General features: G+C 41.4%; 1 protein-coding gene across 1 annotated transcript in view; it reads right to left on the bottom strand.

Annotated features, from left to right (window-relative positions):
* LOC144532690 (sodium/potassium/calcium exchanger 3-like) overlaps positions 1-19,462 on the bottom strand; it is a 133,335-nt gene that overhangs the window by 24,744 nt on the left and 89,129 nt on the right. Inside the window, exon 3 of the mRNA XM_078273597.1 lies at positions 1,091-1,167. Within this exon, the coding sequence (XP_078129723.1) occupies positions 1,091-1,167 (77 nt within the window). The remainder of the gene's footprint in view (positions 1-1,090; positions 1,168-19,462) is intronic.

The following is a 19,462-nucleotide window of genomic DNA, read 5'->3' as shown; positions in this document are numbered from 1 at the left end:
TTCATAAAAGCTCAGTTTTCCAGGTGGGCAGCTTATAAAAACTTAAGTCATGGGTTAATTACCCTGTTGGTAGTGAATATCACCACACAGCAGCTTTTAGGCATTTTTACTGTTGTTTGCTAGCAGATGAAATTAACAGGAGGAACCTTCCTCCTGCAATACAAGTCAATGGAGAGCGGAGAGTTGTTCCCCCCCCCCCCGGTGGGCGTGACTTTCAGAGTATGATGCGATGCGCTCTGTCTCTATGTAGAGGGAAGACTGGTGAGTATGACATGTCTGAAATGCTAGAATATTGCTGTGTCATTGTACATTATGCTGGTTCACCAATGCAAGTCAGCCTTTCCAATACAGGTAATTCCCCTCCATTTTCTTTTACCGGGCCTTTATTCACAAACGGCCTTTATTTGTTCTTGTTGGCCATTGTTTGAATATTGGCTTCCAATAGAGAATTTACAGTACCTTGGACTCTAAATTGTACAGAGGCTGCAGGAAACAATTAGTTCAAGGTGAGAATAACGTCTAAGACTTTAGGTTTAGTGTTCCTAAATGAATGGGGGTGGGGGGATAACCATCAGCCGTGTGTAGACATATCGCTCTTTTGCGTTTTTCTTCGTCGGCCCTTTATTCAGCAAGCCACTGCCATCAAAACATGACGATTCAATAAAAATGTAGATTTAGGTTAAAAAATAAATAATGTCATGTAGCAGGTTTGTGGCTTTTACTTTCTGTTTTTTTTTTACAAGTGGCACACTTGTAACGCTGTGAAAATTTGAGCGAGTGTGTCAAGAGTTGAGCATGCACAGAGTGAAGAGGTTGAGAGCGAGGGAGACATGACTCCCATTATACTTTTCAGCATCATATTTTTACTCAAAACTGGGCTGGCATTCTCAATCAGTGACATCATTAATTGAGGAATTTTTGGAGTGGAATGTGTTTTTTTGTACTTTGTACATTTCTTACATACACAAAACAACTATATAACACACTCAAAGTGGGTGGGTGGGGGTGGGGAGCATAATGGGTGCTCTTTAAGCATCGGCATCCTTTTCTAAGTGTGTACAGTGTATAGAGTGCTGCAGGTACCACTCACACAAAGGACATGTAGACCCACTGCTCCATCAACACGTTCCTGATTGGTGAAGTAATCCCTGGGAAACTCATGGATTGCTGCAGAGAGACAAATACACACACATATATGCTGAATAAAACTAAAAGGAAACAAAATATTAAACATTTAATTTCAAATGGAGGTGAGCGAGAGGAAGATCTCCTGAGGGACTCATGTGGAAAGTAAATACAAGAGAGCGGGTAAATGGGAATTCTCAGGGTTTCTGCAGGTTTCAACAAGTCCAATTTAAGACTTTTTTTAGACCATTTTAAGACCATTATGAATAAAATGTAAGAACTATATTGCGACATAAAAAAAAAAAAAAAAAAAAGTCAGATGTCAGAGTTCCCCAATTTCCTCATTGGCATTATAGGACATAAGTGTCTAAATTGGGTGCAATATGAGTTGCATATTGGTCTAATTTGTAGTCGTAATACAGCGAATTATAATTGGACTAGCGACAGAAAGAACTACAACACCACAGAATTAAAAAAGAACATTGTCAAGTGCTGCTATTAAATCACACCACAGCTCTTTTGGAGGCATTTTAAGGCATACAGGTGCAATTAATTGGAGTCACTTAAAGGGTAATTTTGTTTTCTTTTTCCCCATGCATTGGTGTCTGAGTGACTAATGTGAACAAAAATCTGGGTTATAATAAATATTGGTTCAGTATTGTGAGCGAGAACGCTGTAACTGTCAGGTTAACTATAGGGCAAATGTTCACTGTCCATTCTATCCACTAAAAGTGTTGTTTTTGCAACTACTATTAGTGTCTGACAACATTGGAGAGAGGATCTAAATTGAGACCTTTTTGTTAAAGAATAAAATCCTTTTTGTTTAACCAGAAACAGCTCAGAGAGTGCTATCGCTAAACCCACCAGAATTATTTTAGCGTGTATTTCACCATGTAAATTGGTAAATTGAACTCTTTAACAGAATGGTCGACCTCTGTAGAGAACCTTTCCATAATGTTGTCAGACACTAAGAATAATAATCTGAGCATGTCAGTGGCAAAACAAGCACTTTTGTGAACGTAAATGGAAGGTGCCCAATAACTAACATTGTAGCTTGTTTCACCGCTGTCGACTGAAGCGATCTTGCTTAAAACTGGACCAATTTCAGAGATCGTTGTTCCCATCAGTCACTTACACACAAAAACTTGGAAAAATAAGGTCTAGGTTTAAAAAAGAAAAAAAAGAAAAACGAAGTTACCCTTTATGTTCAGGGTGCATGGTACTGCTTTGCTCTAGCCAAAATAAAAAGCTGAACCAAAAGGAGGAAGTGCCCAAGAGTTTAAATTCAGTGATCCACACGTGCTCAGTGTGAAGCAGTCCTGCGTGAGATATCAGTTTGACGGCACTCTGTCCCTCCATCCTCAACTCGACTTGACAGAGGTGACAGCACAAATCAATCACTGTCCCAACAGCATTGGCTAATCACAACATGCCAGAATATACCACATAGTCATTCACAGCCATCATGTGCATTTCCTGTTGCATATGATTTTGCATACGAGTGGCCCGAGTAGCCCTGTGTGTGTGTGTGTGTGTGTGTGTGTGTGTGTGTGTGTGTGCGGGCGCGCGCGCTTGCGTAGTTGGGATTTGCTTGGCTTGCTCTGTGTGTGTACTGTCTGTGTGCTGTGAGTATGTGTGTGTGTATTTTCCCGTTGGATGTTTGTTTGCTGTGTGCATTTGTGCATTGGCTTGTGTAACGTGAAGGCAACCCAATGTGCAGTGACATTCTCTCTCTCAACAGCCGAGAGCTTGTGAGTCAGGCGGCTTTAGCATCAGCCGGCCCTGTGTGGCCCAAACACAACACAGGCCTGTCTGCTCATAGGAACTGACAGTGGCAAGGAGAGGGGGGGGAGTGACAGAAATGGAAACAACAGACAAAATTAAGAATCTCACATCATGCTATTGAAAAACGAGCTTGGAATGAAAAAATAAAACACAACTTTTCTTTTATTCTATGTCTGTTATGGTCAAACGTGTACCAAGCAGATATTTCACCAGGAGGAATCCCTGATGTGTATGTCTGGTCTCCAAACTACACATGCGGAAAATGACACGGGAAATGACGTAATACCACGTGCGAGACAGGATTCTGTTTCAAAAATGGATGTCCATGTCAGAAACAAGGGCTACAGGTTGTTGCAAATGCAACACATACAGTAAAGTTCCTATTGTTACAGGCGACCCCTTCCCCAGGTTTCCCCTCAACCAGTGTCTTGTGCTCTAATTGACTTTTCAACTCCCCGACAGCTCCAGATATGTAGCCTGCTACTGTAGATATCTGGAATGTGTCTGCGAGGCACCAGAGAGCCTCTCGCCTCGCATCTTTCAACAGCTCTGATTTGTGAGCTCCGAGCCATCGCCGATTTGCCTGTGATCTGGGGCTCCTGTAAGCGTCCTCTTTTAGTATAAATGATCTAAATTGTTCTTTCCCCTAGTTGGGAATTTAACATGTTGGAAGAGTCTGGGAAGATAATTCCTGAGGGTTGTGTGGTTAATGACCCCAGCAATGATGAAGACATGTTCCTGGAAGCAATCATTTTTTACCCCTAGGATGGTGAAGGCATGTCGCGTCCTACTCTGCATCTGATATTCTTACACTAACCCCAACCAATCTCACTCATCATGCCTAGACCTAACCAACCCCAACCAACAAGGACAACGAGTACTGGCCAATCAGAGACAGAGCAGGGCGGGTCGTGCTCAATACATGCTTTACCATTCTCAAATATCTTCTTTACTACAGTGACCAGCGATTGGCAACAGCAAATCATATATTATGTATCATATACTATATATTTCCATTTACTCAGGATTAAAATACATGAAAAATTCAAATTGGGATGGCGTTTGTGCCATTTTGCCTAAATAGCAAATAACATGCAATCTAAATCGATATTTTGCGCCACTAAATCTTCTCTCCTTTTCTCACTTCATTTTCTTTTTTACTGCTTTAAATTCTGCTCTGATTAAACGTAGCTACTATAGGAGCTTTAGCCGATCACCTTAGATTTCAAACATAGTCAGTCATCTTAAAAAAAGAACTTCAGTTTCTCTGCTGGGCCATTTCTTACAGGGGAATGTGTTTCCCACAGAACCTTCACAGCAAGGACAGCTAGTGACAAGAGGAGTGCAACACACACACACACACACACACACACACACACACACACACACACACACACACACACACACACACAGGCAGACAGACAGCACATTGAGAACATGCAGGGAAGAACACAATTAAGTTCAGTCTCTGTATCGTCACACCTGACACTTATTGTATGCATATTCCTAAATGCAGTAACAATTGTACAAACCCAAATACACACTCACACCACACACAGGCCTCTTTACATACTAATGAGACACCGCTTTAGCCAATTCCACAGCCCCAAAATAACCACAATAATCTTGGTCTGTTGGCATGACTGGTTCTGTTGGAGCATCTATGAGGAGTCTTTGTGTTTCCAATTCACAGATTAGAGGCTCACTGAACCTAGTCGATGCAGGCACGGACACAGACCAAAGGTGTGTGTGTGTGTGTGTGTGTGTGTGTGTGTGTGTGTGTGTGTGTGTGTGTGTGTGTGTGTGTGTGTGTGTGACAGGCCATCGTACAAAGCTGTCCTTTCTCTTTTCTATTCAGACCCAATGGAAGGGCAGACATACTACAAAATATCTACAATTCAAACACACATGCTAACAAACACACCAGATAATACTATCAAACCCAAACCCAAACACGGAAACTATATTTAGATTCATACCTTACTTTACTTATTCTTTGATGAGACCAGTTTCTAATTTTAGAATACTTAGGCAAAGTTCTTATGCGGCTGCTTGTGTTCATTTAACACTGGGGAACTTTGTCTTACTTTATGTTTTCTACAAAATCATTTATTTGTAGAAAATACTTGAACACAAATAAAATAAATGATTTTAACCCTTGTGCCTCAAATTAAAAAGGTCCTCTAGTGTCATTAGAGGACAAACATGTCTGCGTGAAAAAAATGCCATGAAATATTATATATTATTATTTATTTTCACTTTCACTTAGTTAAATATTTTAACCAACTTCAGGGTTTCAATGGGGACATTTTTGTCCTCAAGGGTCTGAGGGTCTGAGTTTGTTTTTCACAGCTGCGCGACAACCACCCTGACAACCGCCCTGACAACCGCCCTGACAACCGCCTATCTGCAAGACAGTTTCCCAAAAAAGCAAAGCGTTATTAAAAGCAGTTCCTACTGCAGTTACCGTTAGGAGTTCAGCACGGTGAACAAAATCACGTGTTCATGTTCACGTAGGTGGCAACCACATACCTCTACTGCCATGATCCAAACCACATCCCCTTTGGCCCCCTGGGATCCTGTCCTTAAAGGTCTGAGGGTCTGTATTTTGGATACACAGTTTATTTTTGACTATAGTTTTGATTATAGGAACTAAAGCTTAACTTCCAAAATTTGAGGAAAACCTCACCTCCTTAAGCTGGTTTCACACTGCAAAATCTGTGCACGCTCACGTGGGCGGCGACTAGAGCTTAGATCTGGCCCAAAAAATCAACCCGACCAAACCCGAGCCCGTGCACGTTGTATCCGAGACCGGCCCGGCCCGACACATTAACTGGAATTATGAGCCCGAGCCCGATTTCAACCCAACACTTTTTTAATACGTGGGCCGTTATAACTGACGTTCTCAACTACAATTCAGAGTTGTTTGAACTCAACGCATTTCTCTGTGAGGGCTTGCTTCGCCCTCATGCTTGGAGAAGTAACAAAAGAGGACGTTGCCTGCTTCATGCGTGCATGCTTCATGCGTCTGTTCATCATCCAAGTCCCCGTTTGATTTGCTGTCATAGGCGAGCAGCGTGCCACACTTAGCCTAATGCACTCGACAAAGCCGACACACATGTTGTCACTGCCCACGACTTGTTTAAAATGGTTCCATACCTCCGACTTTCCTCCAAACTTGCTCAAAGGTAACTCTCCTGTTTTTCTTTTTTTCTTTACATCCTCAAGCTCCATGTTGTACTTAAGCTACACCATACAGCCCAGCAGGCCCGGTGTGATGCTACACCATACAGCCCAGCAGCCCCGGTGTGATGTGTGCGAGAGGAGGAGACTCCGCGCATGACACGTGTTGCATTTTGTAACTGTAGTCCAACTTGTGTAACTTTTTGGACACATTTGTTACTTTGGCCTAAATATAGCCTATATATAGATAATATTTCTGATTATGGCATAGCTTTCTCCCCACCCAATTAGGCTAATAAAGTAATGATAAAAAACACAAATGCTTGATCAAGGGCCCGGCCCGGCCCGGCCCGGCCCGAAGATAGTGGCGGAAAATAACTGCCCGGGTTCGGGCAGAGAATCTAAACTCTAGCGGCAACCGCTTCATACCCCTACCACTGTGATCGAAACCACTTCCCATCTTTCGCATCCCTCATCCCGCAGGGAGTTCACCCACAGTAGAGCTGGCCGATATGAAGAAAATCAAATATCACATTTTTGACCAAATACATCGATATCAATATTGTAGGGTTGACTATTGGTGCTTTCACAAAATATTTACACAATGAGAGTTTTGATAAATAATCACCAATGATGTGGACATAAAGTGGGTAAAGGCAATACATAGAACAGCTAGATCAGTCTGGTAAGTTCAGAAAATGTCATCACTTTACTGTAATGCAGCCTTTAAAACCAGGAAAAGACAACACTTGTGTCATATTACGATGTCCAAAATTTAGGACGATATCCAGCCGCATGTATCGGTATCGATATACTGTAATATCGATATATTGCCCATGCATCCCTACTGCCCGGCGGTGTGAAAGCCCCTTTACCAATAATTATGCAATATGTATTACTGTAACAGAGCCAAAATGATCCAAACAATTTAAAACACAAATGTCCCTAATGATGCACAAGGGTTAAAAAGTATACACTATAAAACTTTGATGTAAATTTACAGCAAAAATCTCACAGTATCTTACCGTTTTAATGTTATACAGGATCATACTGTAAATGGCAATGCATTCTGGGAGAAAATAATGTTACAGCACTACCTGCGAATGTTACAGATTACAGGTATTTACTGTCAATACAGTAAAATACCTTAAAATTTAAAAACAGTGTGCATACTGTAAATAAACAGTAGTTTACTGGCGACGCTGCTGCCAGTATATTACTGTTAATTCAATGTGAAAAGTTTTACAGTGATAAGTACAAGTAAGTATCATGATTCTATCTAAAAACATTTGTATAATGTTTGTATAACTTTATTCTCTTATGTCATACAGGATTTATGTGACTGTTGCCCTCTGCCACTCTGGGTAAAAGCCTCTGCTAAGTGCTTAAAAAGTAAATGTAAAAATGCTTCTTCCTCATGTTAAGCACAATCTAAGTCATCTATGAGCATCCATCATGATTTAGGATTAAACAAACTCATGTGGAGGATGGTGATGGTGGTTGGACCAGGCTGACATCAGCACTGCACTGATGTCACCCTCTCATACTGCACTAATCTTGTTAAATATTCTGTGAAATAATGAATGTCAAACAGTGGGTGAAACAATAGAGTTTCATAATCTCCGGATTTACAGAAAGAAAAGAAAAAAATCAATATGATTTACAGTAGCTGCTGCATTAAAGCTGTTTCTGAAAATGTATAATCTGCGTTATCTGGTATTTGGTGGTTTAAGTGCAGTGTGCAGCCTCTCTGAACGGCTTTACACAGAATAGGATGAACGGAGCACAGAGTAAAAAAGGGATGGGACATACTGCTGTTGTCTGCAGCTAGGTCCTAGGTCCAAATGCTCAAAAGCACTCCTTCAAGAAACGTATCTTTTTAATCTTGCTTTTAAAAAAAGGGGCTGTACTCAACATTCAGAACATTAATATTATATATATATATAGCAGCAAACAAATATTTGTTATGTAAAGATATAGTGGAGTAATGGCTTCCTGAGCAGAGAAGGAAGTCACACTTCCTTCGTGTGTGTTGTAATCCAACCTTCTCTGTTCTTTCTTTGGAAGCCGGTCCAGCCGTGCGTGCATGTTAGTGCATGCACTATGCTCTGTTTTGCATGTAGTCGTTAGTGCTGTTGAGGCCCATTCACACTAGAATAAGTGATCCGTTGATTCGCAGCAGGGTTGTGCGACGTGGGAATGTCACTTGAATGACCCGTTTGTGTGACGTCCTGTTGTGTTCTTTAACCCCCCAATGTAGCACAAGTAGACTTTATATTTCACAGTTACTGTTTTTTCGTCACGTTTATAGATCTCGACATTTCCGACCGCACTTGAAGGCAGCTTCATTTCAGGAGAAAGAGAGAAAGAAGAAACGGCGGGACTGCTTTGTTGTTGCAGGAAACAGTCAGCTGTTACACAAACACCCAGGCAGTTCAGTGCTTGTGTTTAGTTTTTTTTTAACCCGTTATAGTGTTTTAAAACTGTCTTGTGGCAGCGATGAAGGCAGTGATGTTTCCTGTTTACTGTAACGGGACTCTCACACCGCCTCAAAACCGACTGGCAAGTCTGATACCGCTTGTTTGGCCACAGCAGTGTGACATCGGGTTGCGTTTCTCCAGAAGTTGAATCCGCAGCTGAAACGCACTACCCTGATTCAAAATAGATGGGAAGACCTGCATTTTCGCCTGTCGCGGTCATGGTACATGTCCATATACGCGTTGTTTTCACGCTTCCCAGCATTGCACGCTAGTGGGCTTGCTACCAGCAGTTGTCAGTTTCTCTTCACTTACCACTGACAAGCAAAGAAAACAGGCTCCACCCACTTACAACTGCAATAGCTGCACCTGATTGAACAAACAGCGGCCGAAATGGGTTTCCTCAGGAGGGTAGCTGGCGTCTCCCTTAGAGATAGGGTGAGAAGCTCAGTTATCCGTGAGGAGCTCGGAGTAGAGCCGCTGCTCCTTTGCGTCGAAAGGAGCCAGTTGAGGTGGTTCGGGCATCTGGTAAGGATGCCCCCTGGGCGCCTCCCTAGGGAGGTGTTCCAGGCACGTCCAGCTGGGAGGAGGCCTCGGGGGAGACCCAGGACTAGGTGGAGGGATTATATCTCTAACCTGGCCTGGGAACGCCTCGGGATCCCCCAGTCGGAGCTGGTTAATGTGGCCCGGGAAAGGGAAGTTTGGGGTCCCCTGCTGGAGCTGCTACCCCCGCGACCCGACCCCGGATAAGCGGATGAAGATGGATGGATGATTGAACAAACGCGTCATGTGTGGCTGTCTGCTCCCGGATTTCAGAACCGACCAAAATGACGGCTCGTTTGGAATACGATCTCTTATTTTAAAAAAACAGTTCACCGAAACGTGTTTCTGAAAACATTTTAATAGATAAGAAATAGGCCATGCAGTTGCTGACTGTCTTCATTTCAGATTGACAACGGTCAGTTTAAAAGATTTTCGTCACCACATGGAAACAATAATATACAGACTGAATTTTTTTCAGTATTTGGAGTGTAGCCCCTTTAAGTTTCTAGTTGTCTCGCTTATTTCATTGAAATATTACATTTACATTGCATTTTTTATTGTATTCTATACAGTTCGTTTGCAACCTTTGATTCTGTTTAATGCAATTGTAATTGCAACACTTTGAGCTACAAAAATAAAGTTTACTATTCTATTGTTAAATGATGGAGAACAATATGATACCCCTCCACACCTTCAGCCACTGGAATTTACATATTTACTGTAGTATTATAAGTTGTTTCCATTCTGTCAGCTTCTAATGATTAATAGAAATTACGAGTGGTGTGCCACCCGTTGTAGTGTTTTTCTTTTTAATTCAGCCTAAACTGAGGGCAACTCAAAATGAACTTTCTTTAACCGAGTTCATAGGCAGTTAAATACCTCTGTGCTGCAGGGATGTGTGACAGCTTAACACCATTTATTGAATGTGTCAGTGAAAGAGAGAGGTTAAAGCCCTGATAAAACAAATACAAAAATGTGTTCTGAGTTTGTCGCACCACAGGAAAATGTTATTAACAGTGTTGGGGAGTAAGACATGTAACGGCGTAATTTAATTACAAAATAAAAGTAACTGTAATCGGTTACAGTTACTGGGAAAACGTGAAATTACAGTTACCTTTATTTATTATTACATTGGGGGTTACACACACACACACACACACACACACACACACACACACACACACACACACATTTTGTGTAATAAGACTGGATTAATATAACTTTATCTTGCCATATTTAACTTTAGCTTTACAGACTGTAGACTAGGTGTCTCCAACAAGTATGCCAGTCGTGCTGTAGCTGTCCTTTCTCCTAAAGATGGAATTTTAATGCATTGGGATGTAAAGTGCCATTCATTTAGGTTCAGTGTTTAATGCAAACTGTCTTAACCTCATGAACAGTATGCATTCTCTAACTGAGCAGCTTTAGACACAGTCAGCACGCAATGTACATGTACACAGCAGGTACAAGGGAGAAATATGATGTAAGTTTAAAATGCTCAACCCTATGGCCTTACGCCTGCTAGTGGTTAACAGTTTAGTGCATAAGAAACCAGGCAACTACACGTACACACATATACAAACGGCAGCATGTGGTTGCAGTTATTTTCTGCCACAAGTGTTTACAAGTAAGTGGGTGGTATTACCTAACGCATCGGACATTCATCAGCAGGAAAAAAAAGTGTAGAAATTAAAGAAAACGAGGGGGAAGCACGAAGAGAGGTCAATTGTCTTTACAACATTTTTCTGTAAATCGCTGACTAACATCAGTGTCGAATAAACTCAAATAAACATGTCTTTATAATGGCTCTTAATGTCTGCAGCAAAGTGCAGAATGTAAGTTAACAGTAAAAACAAAAAAGCAAAGTAAGGAAAATGGGGAGATCAAATCAACTGTCGCCCTCTGCTCCGTCCCTCTACAAAACTGTCCCTTTAAGTCAGTTATGGACTGTCAGAGGGCCTAAGCAATTCTAAGAAATTATATTTAATAGTCATCAGATGTAATTGTATTTGATCATTTCATAATATGACAATCAACATTTAAAAATAGCGTTTTTGAGGAAATAAACCGTAAAATGTGAAGGGTTAAATGAATTGTCGACCTATCAGAATTCTGCTGCCTCTGCAGTTGCTGGGAAGAAGATTTGTGCTTTCAGCTCTGTGATTGGTGGTCCAGCTATACATTTACAGAAGGCTGAGCAATAGTTTTCAATGAGAGACTAATTTCAAATTGACCAATCCTATCTTCACTCCAAATGGGCAGGCTTTGTTATCACTAACTTTATATCACAAGCTAGCACTGCTCATAGATCCATGAGCACGGCTGATAAACTAGCTAGCTAGCCTGTTGGTTCACAAAGGAAGCCGCAAGTTACATTAACGCTGATGAGGAGGACACTTTTGCCACTTTAAACACGTTGTTTAATATTAACTTCTTTTTTTTTTTTTTTTTTAAGCTTTAGTGCGTAACTTTTTTATATTAAAGGACAAATCCGGCACAAAATGAACCTAGGGATTAATAACGTGTACCGAGTTCACCGTTCTTTGTTTTCATGCTAATTGTATGTGACCAGTTTTATCGCAAACTGCTAATTACCTTATAACGCTAGTCGTCGGGAAATCGCTATTTCTATACCACTAACAAGGCTCAAAATAGCACCACACTTCCCTGGTAGCATAATGAGGGTCCCTACATTTAAACCGAAGCATTGAGAACTTTGTAAGTCTACAGACAGTTTATTAAAAAGATTAGATTTAGAAAGTACCTTTCACATATACAGGCAGGCGCCATCTTGGGCCAGTCGAACGCCGTGCAACATGAGCGGAACTGAATGCACGTTGCAAAACAAATCTCAGAGAACGGTGAACTCGGTACACGTGTTATTAACCCCTAGGTTCATTTTGTGCCGGATTTCTCCTTCAATGAACGTCTGTTACATTCAAGCCATTGCCAAATGAGTTGATACAAAGCTATTTAAGACTATCGGCTCCACACAACTCTCTCTGTATTTCTCAGTATGGCTATGTTCAGAAGATTGTGGCGTCCGGCGAGTGTGGCGTCCGGCGACTTTTGCGCGCAGAAACTTGAGTGAAGATAATTACCTCTTCTGAAGAGTCCATCATCTTTTTTTAATCCTACATGTCTCCTTGGCTACTAGCAACTGTGTGGAGTGGGGGGGGGGTGGCGTGATCACGGAAGACTTGGATCATGTGGATGCGCTGACAGTTTTGTTGTCATTACTTACAATTCCTCATGGGGGAGACAGAAACTATGCGTTTAAGGACTAAGCCTTGGTACATGGGGCGCACGCTCAACCAGGTGAGCTACCAGGGAGCCCCAAGATGATTTTAATGAAAAGATGAAGTAAATCGGCAAAGAAAGACCTACACCGAAGCCTAATTTGGTGCAGAAAACCAAGGCTTTTAAAAGGCATTTCAACTCCAGCAATTACATTTTATTGAACTTGGTTTTCAAGTAATGCCATTATCAAAGGATAAGTTATTAAAAAACTAATCCCCTATCTAATAATCTTATTAATTAATAATATTGCTTGTTTGTGGTGATGGGTTCCAAAATGCAGTGATCGCTGTTCACTGTCCATGGTTCTGAAGTGTCTGTTGCTGGTGGTCACTGGACTGTGTACACGCTGTCGTGATGTGTAGGCACACAAAATGTGGTTTTGTGTGGTAGGAGGGGGTGGCTGTCATGTGTTTTAAACCCCAGCCCACTGTCACCATATTCAGCTGAAGTGCACACACAGCTTGTGTGATTATGCGATTATTTGTAAGGAGGATTTGCATTTTGCTTAAGAAATCAGCTGTTTTTCGTTTTGGTGATAACGCTCACTCTCAACATTGCTAAGGCTGGACTAGCGTCTTCATTTTAGTTTCAGAGCTGGAATTGTCATAACTAACTTCTGCAGTAATGTAAGAGAGGACACAATAAGCTAGGCTGGTACTTTTTTTTTCACGACGATGGGGGTCAGAGGGCTAAAGTTTAAGAGTCACAGTTTGCTAGTGCTGTAGGTGTCTGCAGCCTTAGGACACAATTAGCACCACAGGTGGCTTAGTGAGGGCTCATACTTACCCACCCTTGAGCTACATTAGGTGGGCAACTAACCTCAGTACTGCCCTACCAATTTCTGCTCTAAGCTGTAGTGCTTGGATAAGTTTAACAATTCACAGTCAACTCGCTATCATAGAGTGAAGATATTTTCACGGCTTGCAGCGTACATCAAAAAGGCAGGTTTCATTTGGGCAATTTAGAAAGTTTTGGAAAACTTAAAGAGATATTTTGATGGTTTAAATACAGCTCACATGGGAGTGTGGGCAGTGTGTGCAGATGAACAGTGTGAGGCTGTGTCCATGGCTGCAGTGCACAGAGCTTCCAGATGAGCATTGCATCACTGGTCAAAATGCGTCACGGAGGTCTGCTGAGATTTCAGCACACCTTGGCTGCTCCATGCTCCGTGCACTGTTGCCAAGGAGTGAAGCAAAACACTGTTCATCTAAACACAGCGCCCACACAAAGATGACACAGATCTGGATTGAAATTGGCAAAGTATCCCTTTGAAGCTGCACTAGTCTTTCTTTTTTATAATGTGAAAGGTACTGCTTGAGTGACCAATGAGCCAGCCTCTGGTCAAAAATGTGTTGGCTGCTTGTTGAATGATTTGTACATTGCTTTATCTAATAAAAAACAAGGAAAGATAAGTGCCTTTCTTTTGCTTCCTTATACTTTTCCTCTAGAGATTTGCCACATTCTTTGCAATTACTACTTAAAAAAAACCTAAATTGTCTCCTAATTAGGAGAAGGCAAAACACCACAAATTACTGTCTTCAAATGGCCTTTGGTCTATGTTTCTTCTTCGCATCATTTATCAATGAAACCCAGCAGATAACCATATCAGATCCAGACTCTGGTTTGACAGTACCCCTGACAGGACACATTCCCGATCAATCGCCCTCCTCTCCACAATGACAAGTTTACCACTAGGACAGGCTTTTAACGAGCTCTGACCGGGAATAGGTTTTCTCTCTCTCTGTACATTCTGCATCAGGAAATCTCCAATGTTCTCGTCTCCAAGGAGTCATATGAAGCAATTTCAGGAGAAGAAAAAAGAAAAAAAGGGAGAGGGGAGGTTTAAATCACAATGCAAACAAAGACAAACTGTTGTATTACGAAGGAAGTTCGACAGAGTCCAGCTTTCTTTATGTTAGCTGGCTCGCCAAAGCCTAAAGCCACAATCAGAGATAAAGAGTATCTATAGTATATATAGAGTATGTCTTTGTTAACCCAGGGTTTCTTCCTCAGGCTCTGTGAGCGTTCCTATAAAAAGGGCCGTTTGTCGGATCATTTGACCGCTGCACAAAATGGAACGATCTCATGCCACCTATTTCCGCCTATGAAGATCATGAAAACATATTAGAGCAATAAACAACACTGTTTCTGTCAAGGGAGGACTGCTGGCAGAAATCTTGTTTGTTGTTTAAATTGTATAAATGTATGTACTGCATTGCCAAACCAATTCTAGAAATGAACACTAAAAATAAAATAAATAGCTCAATAAAGATCAAGTTCAGTATCAGTCATTTGCTAATCAATTAAATAAACAATGAATACAAATGTAATAAATAGCTATATGACACCATTTCTAAATCACCCCAAGCATCGTTTTCTGCATTATAAATTTAGCACAAAAAGTAAGGAAATTTGTGTTTGGTAGATTATTTCTCTGTGGTAACAATGCTTTTTGGCAATACATCTTATACCGTTGGAAAGCCTGTTTAGTTCCCTTTCAAATGTTGCCCCATTTATAAGGAACATGCATTTGTGGGAAGAGCAGCAGTGCTGAGTATGTGGGTTGCACCCATGAAAAATTTGCCAAATCTTCTCTTATTTTTAGGTTATTTTGCTGTTGCTATTGACACTTGTTTTGAGCTTTTGGTACCCCCAGGATTATGCAACCATTGGCAATCCCATATCTCCACAGTCTGGGACCGAACTCTATTCTCAAATATGACAACGCTCACCCCCCACAGGGCGAGGTTTATCAGAGACTACCTCCAGAATGTGGGAGTGGAGAGGATGGAATGGCCTGCCAGCAGTCCTGACCTCAACCCCATTGAACACTTGTGGGATCAGCTTGGACGTGATGTTCGTGCCAGAGTGACCAACACAACCACGTTGGCTGACTTGCGACAAATGCTGGTTAAAGAATGGGATGCCATCCCACAGCAGTGTGTGACCAGGCTGGTGACCAGCAAGAGGAGGAGGTGCCAGGCTGTTGTTGCTGTGTATGGTTCTTCCACACACTACTGAGGTTTCTGTTTGTGAAATGAATAAATTGTTAAATTGCCAATATGTCTTGTTTCTTCAAACTTCAATCATCCAATCCACCAAATACCAAACTATCTAGCCAGGTTGAAAGAGAGCCAATTTCATTACACGGAAAACTATGGCTTTAGGCTTAATGTACTTTGCTAACCCACTATTATTGCTTCGTAGAACACCCCTAGGGTTACCTCTGGCTCAACAGGCAATCATGCGTGAACACGAGACAGAGAGAGTGAGAAAGAGAGAGAGAGAGAGAGAGAGAGAGAGAGAGAGAAAGCGAAAGAGAGAGATGAACAAAACATAATAAGGAGGGATGAGGGAGTAGATGTACTGTATCTGTGTATGGAGGCCTGCTTTTTGAGCTTTTTGTTGCAGATGGAGAAAACTAAACACTGAAAACTTGTTGGTTGTGTGTGTGTGTGTGTGTGTGTGTGTGTGTGTGTGTGTGTGTGTGCTACTTCCCAGCTAAAGGTTACATGGTAATGCTGGCATTTAATCAGTGAGGCAGCAGACGTGGGCAGCAAGAAATCAGATTATGACCCGCGCTGACCTGAGACTCATATTATACAGCATCATACAATCAGTATAATGTTTCTTTAGTGTCTCACCTGTGGATGATGGAGTATGTTATGTGTCCAATATATTTCCCCTATGTTGTGTTGGTATCACTGTAGCTTTTATGGCTCTTATGCCTTATCTTTTTCAGTCCTACAGTAGTGTCAGTCATACAGCATGTGCCCTCTTGTCAAAAGGATTTTGCTGCCCACGTATCATATCACAGTAAACACAGATTTTTGTCACGGCCTCAACCGCTGCCTAGCCTGCAGTCAATCTTTTTCTCTCTCCCTTTGTGTCTGTGTGATTGAGTGGAGCCTGCAGATCTGCATCCCATCCTGTAATCATCCTGTGTCAGCCCTGGGGTGGGTAGAGAGACTACAGACTCTGTACTACATTTAACAATTACTTATTTAACACTAAATATTACATTTAAATAATAATATATATAACTAATAAATAACCAGCTTTTCAAAATAACAGTTGCAATGTGCAATTTTAAGCTCATTAAACTATTAAACTACTAAAAAAAATGTGCTATAACAGTTTTACTCGAATTACTCCCATTATCCTCAGTGACACGCTCTCTTCCACTTCGCCTGACAACTGTTCTCCAAAACAAACAGCTCTGACCTGGTGGGGGTGATGTCACTGAAGGCCCACTCAAAAAATGCACCGACTTCACCGATACCGAATCTCACTCCAAAGTTGGCATTCCATGGTTTTAACATATTTACAGTAAGGACACTGACAATAGGTGACTTATTAATTCACATTATTCTAATTTTAAGAGACACACATTATGAAACTTACTTTTCTGATGATTGCCATTACATAGCAGACATTCTTCAACTAGTTAACAAGCAGGGCAGTATGGAGGTTACTTGGCCAGATATCATAGCTCTAGGGTGGTTGGAACTTGGCGCCCTCCCTCACTCAGCCACCTCTGGTACTAATTGTGGCCTGAGGCTGCAGACACTTAAAGCTACAGTGCTATTTTATATTAATGAACGTCCGTTACATTCAAGCCATTGCCAAATGAGTTGATACAAAGCTAATTATGACTATCAGCTCCACACAACTCTCTCTGGGTTTCCCCCAGAAAAGTTGTTAGGTGGCAAGTGTCTTTTTTCGTCGAGGGCCCGTCTGGGGCCAGTCACAGACTGCTGGCAGCATTAATGTAGAGCCCAATAGTTTCTGTGATACCAAATAATGGATGGAATCGTGAAATTAAGAATTTAAAAAAAGCTATAAGACAGACGCCATAGGACCCTACATTAAGTCAGTGCTAAAAGCTTACTGGAGAGTTGAAAATATGACTACGCCGGTTGGCCAGTTAGCGATGCTTGGTTTTGGCTCAACTTGATCGCAAACGTTCTCATTTTACAGCTAAAACTGTACACTAAAATACGTTTTTGAAAACATTAGAAGTGAGAAATAGGCAATGCAGTAACAGAATCTTGATTCATATTTGATCAGCGCTGCCTAGTTTGACAGTTTGGTGTACTGAGTCAGAGACTCCTCGCTCTGATTGATTGTTGTCCTTCGGGCGTGGTGGAATCTGGTGGTGGAATCTTAGGAGCACTAGGAGGAGGCAGAGGAACATGATTTTTTCCACAGATTATCTGTCTCATGTACTGGTCTCTTCAGTTGGTAAGCGAGACTTCGTAGTATAATGGATCTGTGGGGTCTCACTGCGCTCCTCATGTGAATAGACAGGCAGACAACACTCCGTGAGTCAATGCCAGGTAACCATGGAGATGCCGCGGATGTCCTTCACCTTCCGCCTCTGTGTGTTGTCATTCTTAAGCTCATTTAGGAAACAACAACAAACTTCGAGCTAGCAAGCTACATGCAGAAAATGGCAAGTTTTGAAGAAAATTTGATGGTGCAACAGGGCAGGCCTGCTTGGTTCTTTCGGTGAATGATTGTAAAGATTTAGAAAGAATATGTTTACGGCATTTACTTTTTTGGGACAGACTGGTGGAGATTTGCTATGGACGAAGTACACACAAAGACACACTGGTAAGAGCAAATGACATTTAAAGTGCCCATATTATGAAAAAAACACACGCATACCAACTTTGAAAAAAATCCATCCATGCTGTTTTGAGTGAGATACGGTTTCTGAATGTGTCCTGCCTTCAGTCTCCGGGTGAGCTGTTCAAAATCGGCACGGCTTGTGATGTCACAAGCCGAAACGAGCTGGCTACCCGCCAGAGTTAGCTCGTAGCGTTAGCATGCTAACGCTAGCATGCTACCTCGTTCTCAATAGCAAAGCACTGCTACAACACACACAAGTTCACCATAATATACAAAAGAACTACTTACATGTGCGCCCTCATTTAGAAGTCTCCCAGCTAATCCTGCCTTGTAACTGACCAAAGTTGTAGAAACAGCCTTTCTTTTACTGTCTATGGAGCTAGCTAGCTGACATGATCTACATCTGAGCTACTGCGCATGTGCGAGTGCAATCAAAGATAGTACAGAAGAAGAAGAAGAAAAGAGGTCTCACTCTGTAGCTAAAACAGAGACCAGGTGAAAAGAGGATCTGCAGCAGTGAGAGAATGTAAATGTAAACCTATTCTGGTACAACCTTAAAATACAATTATGAACCTGAAAATGAGCATAATATGGGCGCTTTAACTATGTATCCAGCTAATTTAAATAGCTCACGTTATTGTACTGTGTGAACAGTTAACTTCATTTAATATTGTATGTGGCGTTTTCTTTTGCAGGGTGCAAATGTTCTACCAAAACAACTTCCTTCCTGAGATTAGTTTGCTGAGCCACCGTCTCTGCATCCGGAGCTTAGCGCCGCCCAAGACGATTGTGATTGGTTTAAAGAAATGCAAACAACCCAAAGCGTTTTTATTCTCCTATCCCAGAATGTATGTGTGGAGGTGCCAGATCTTACTCCACAGCGCTGTGGAAATAGGTCTGGCAATGTATTTTTGTGCTAGACAAACGTTAAGAAAACTGAACAAACTGATCTGGCTACTTCTTCTTTAATACTGAAGGTTTTGTTATGGCTGATGTTACAGGTATATGTTGATTGTTAACTTTAACAAACAAAAGTTGAGTAGGTTTTATGTGGTCTGAGCATTAACATTACATTACATAGCATTACAAAATACACAAAGTTAGGAGGCAGGGAGTGAAAAGAAGGAAGCTTTTTTAGGGATCAGGAACATACTGTAACAATATATGTCCAGATATGAAAAAAAAAAATGCTCTATTTAATCCAATCCAATTTTATTTATATAGTCAAATCATAACAGAGAGAGACAGAGAGAGAGAGATTTAAACAATATATAGTGCATGGTCTGAACTTGCATGGTGTAAGTCCATGTAGGGCATGTCCAACTAACTCCACTTTTGCTAATTAAACGGCACATAATATGGGAACAAAATAAGGCACAAAAGGGGTTGTATTGAGTCTCTTAATTAATCATAGT

Source organism: Sander vitreus, chromosome 17, assembly GCF_031162955.1.
Source record: "Sander vitreus isolate 19-12246 chromosome 17, sanVit1, whole genome shotgun sequence".
Lineage (NCBI taxonomy): Eukaryota > Metazoa > Chordata > Actinopteri > Perciformes > Percidae > Sander > Sander vitreus.
The sequence above is the reverse complement of the archived record's forward strand: the minus strand, read 5'-3'. Positions and strand labels throughout refer to the sequence as shown.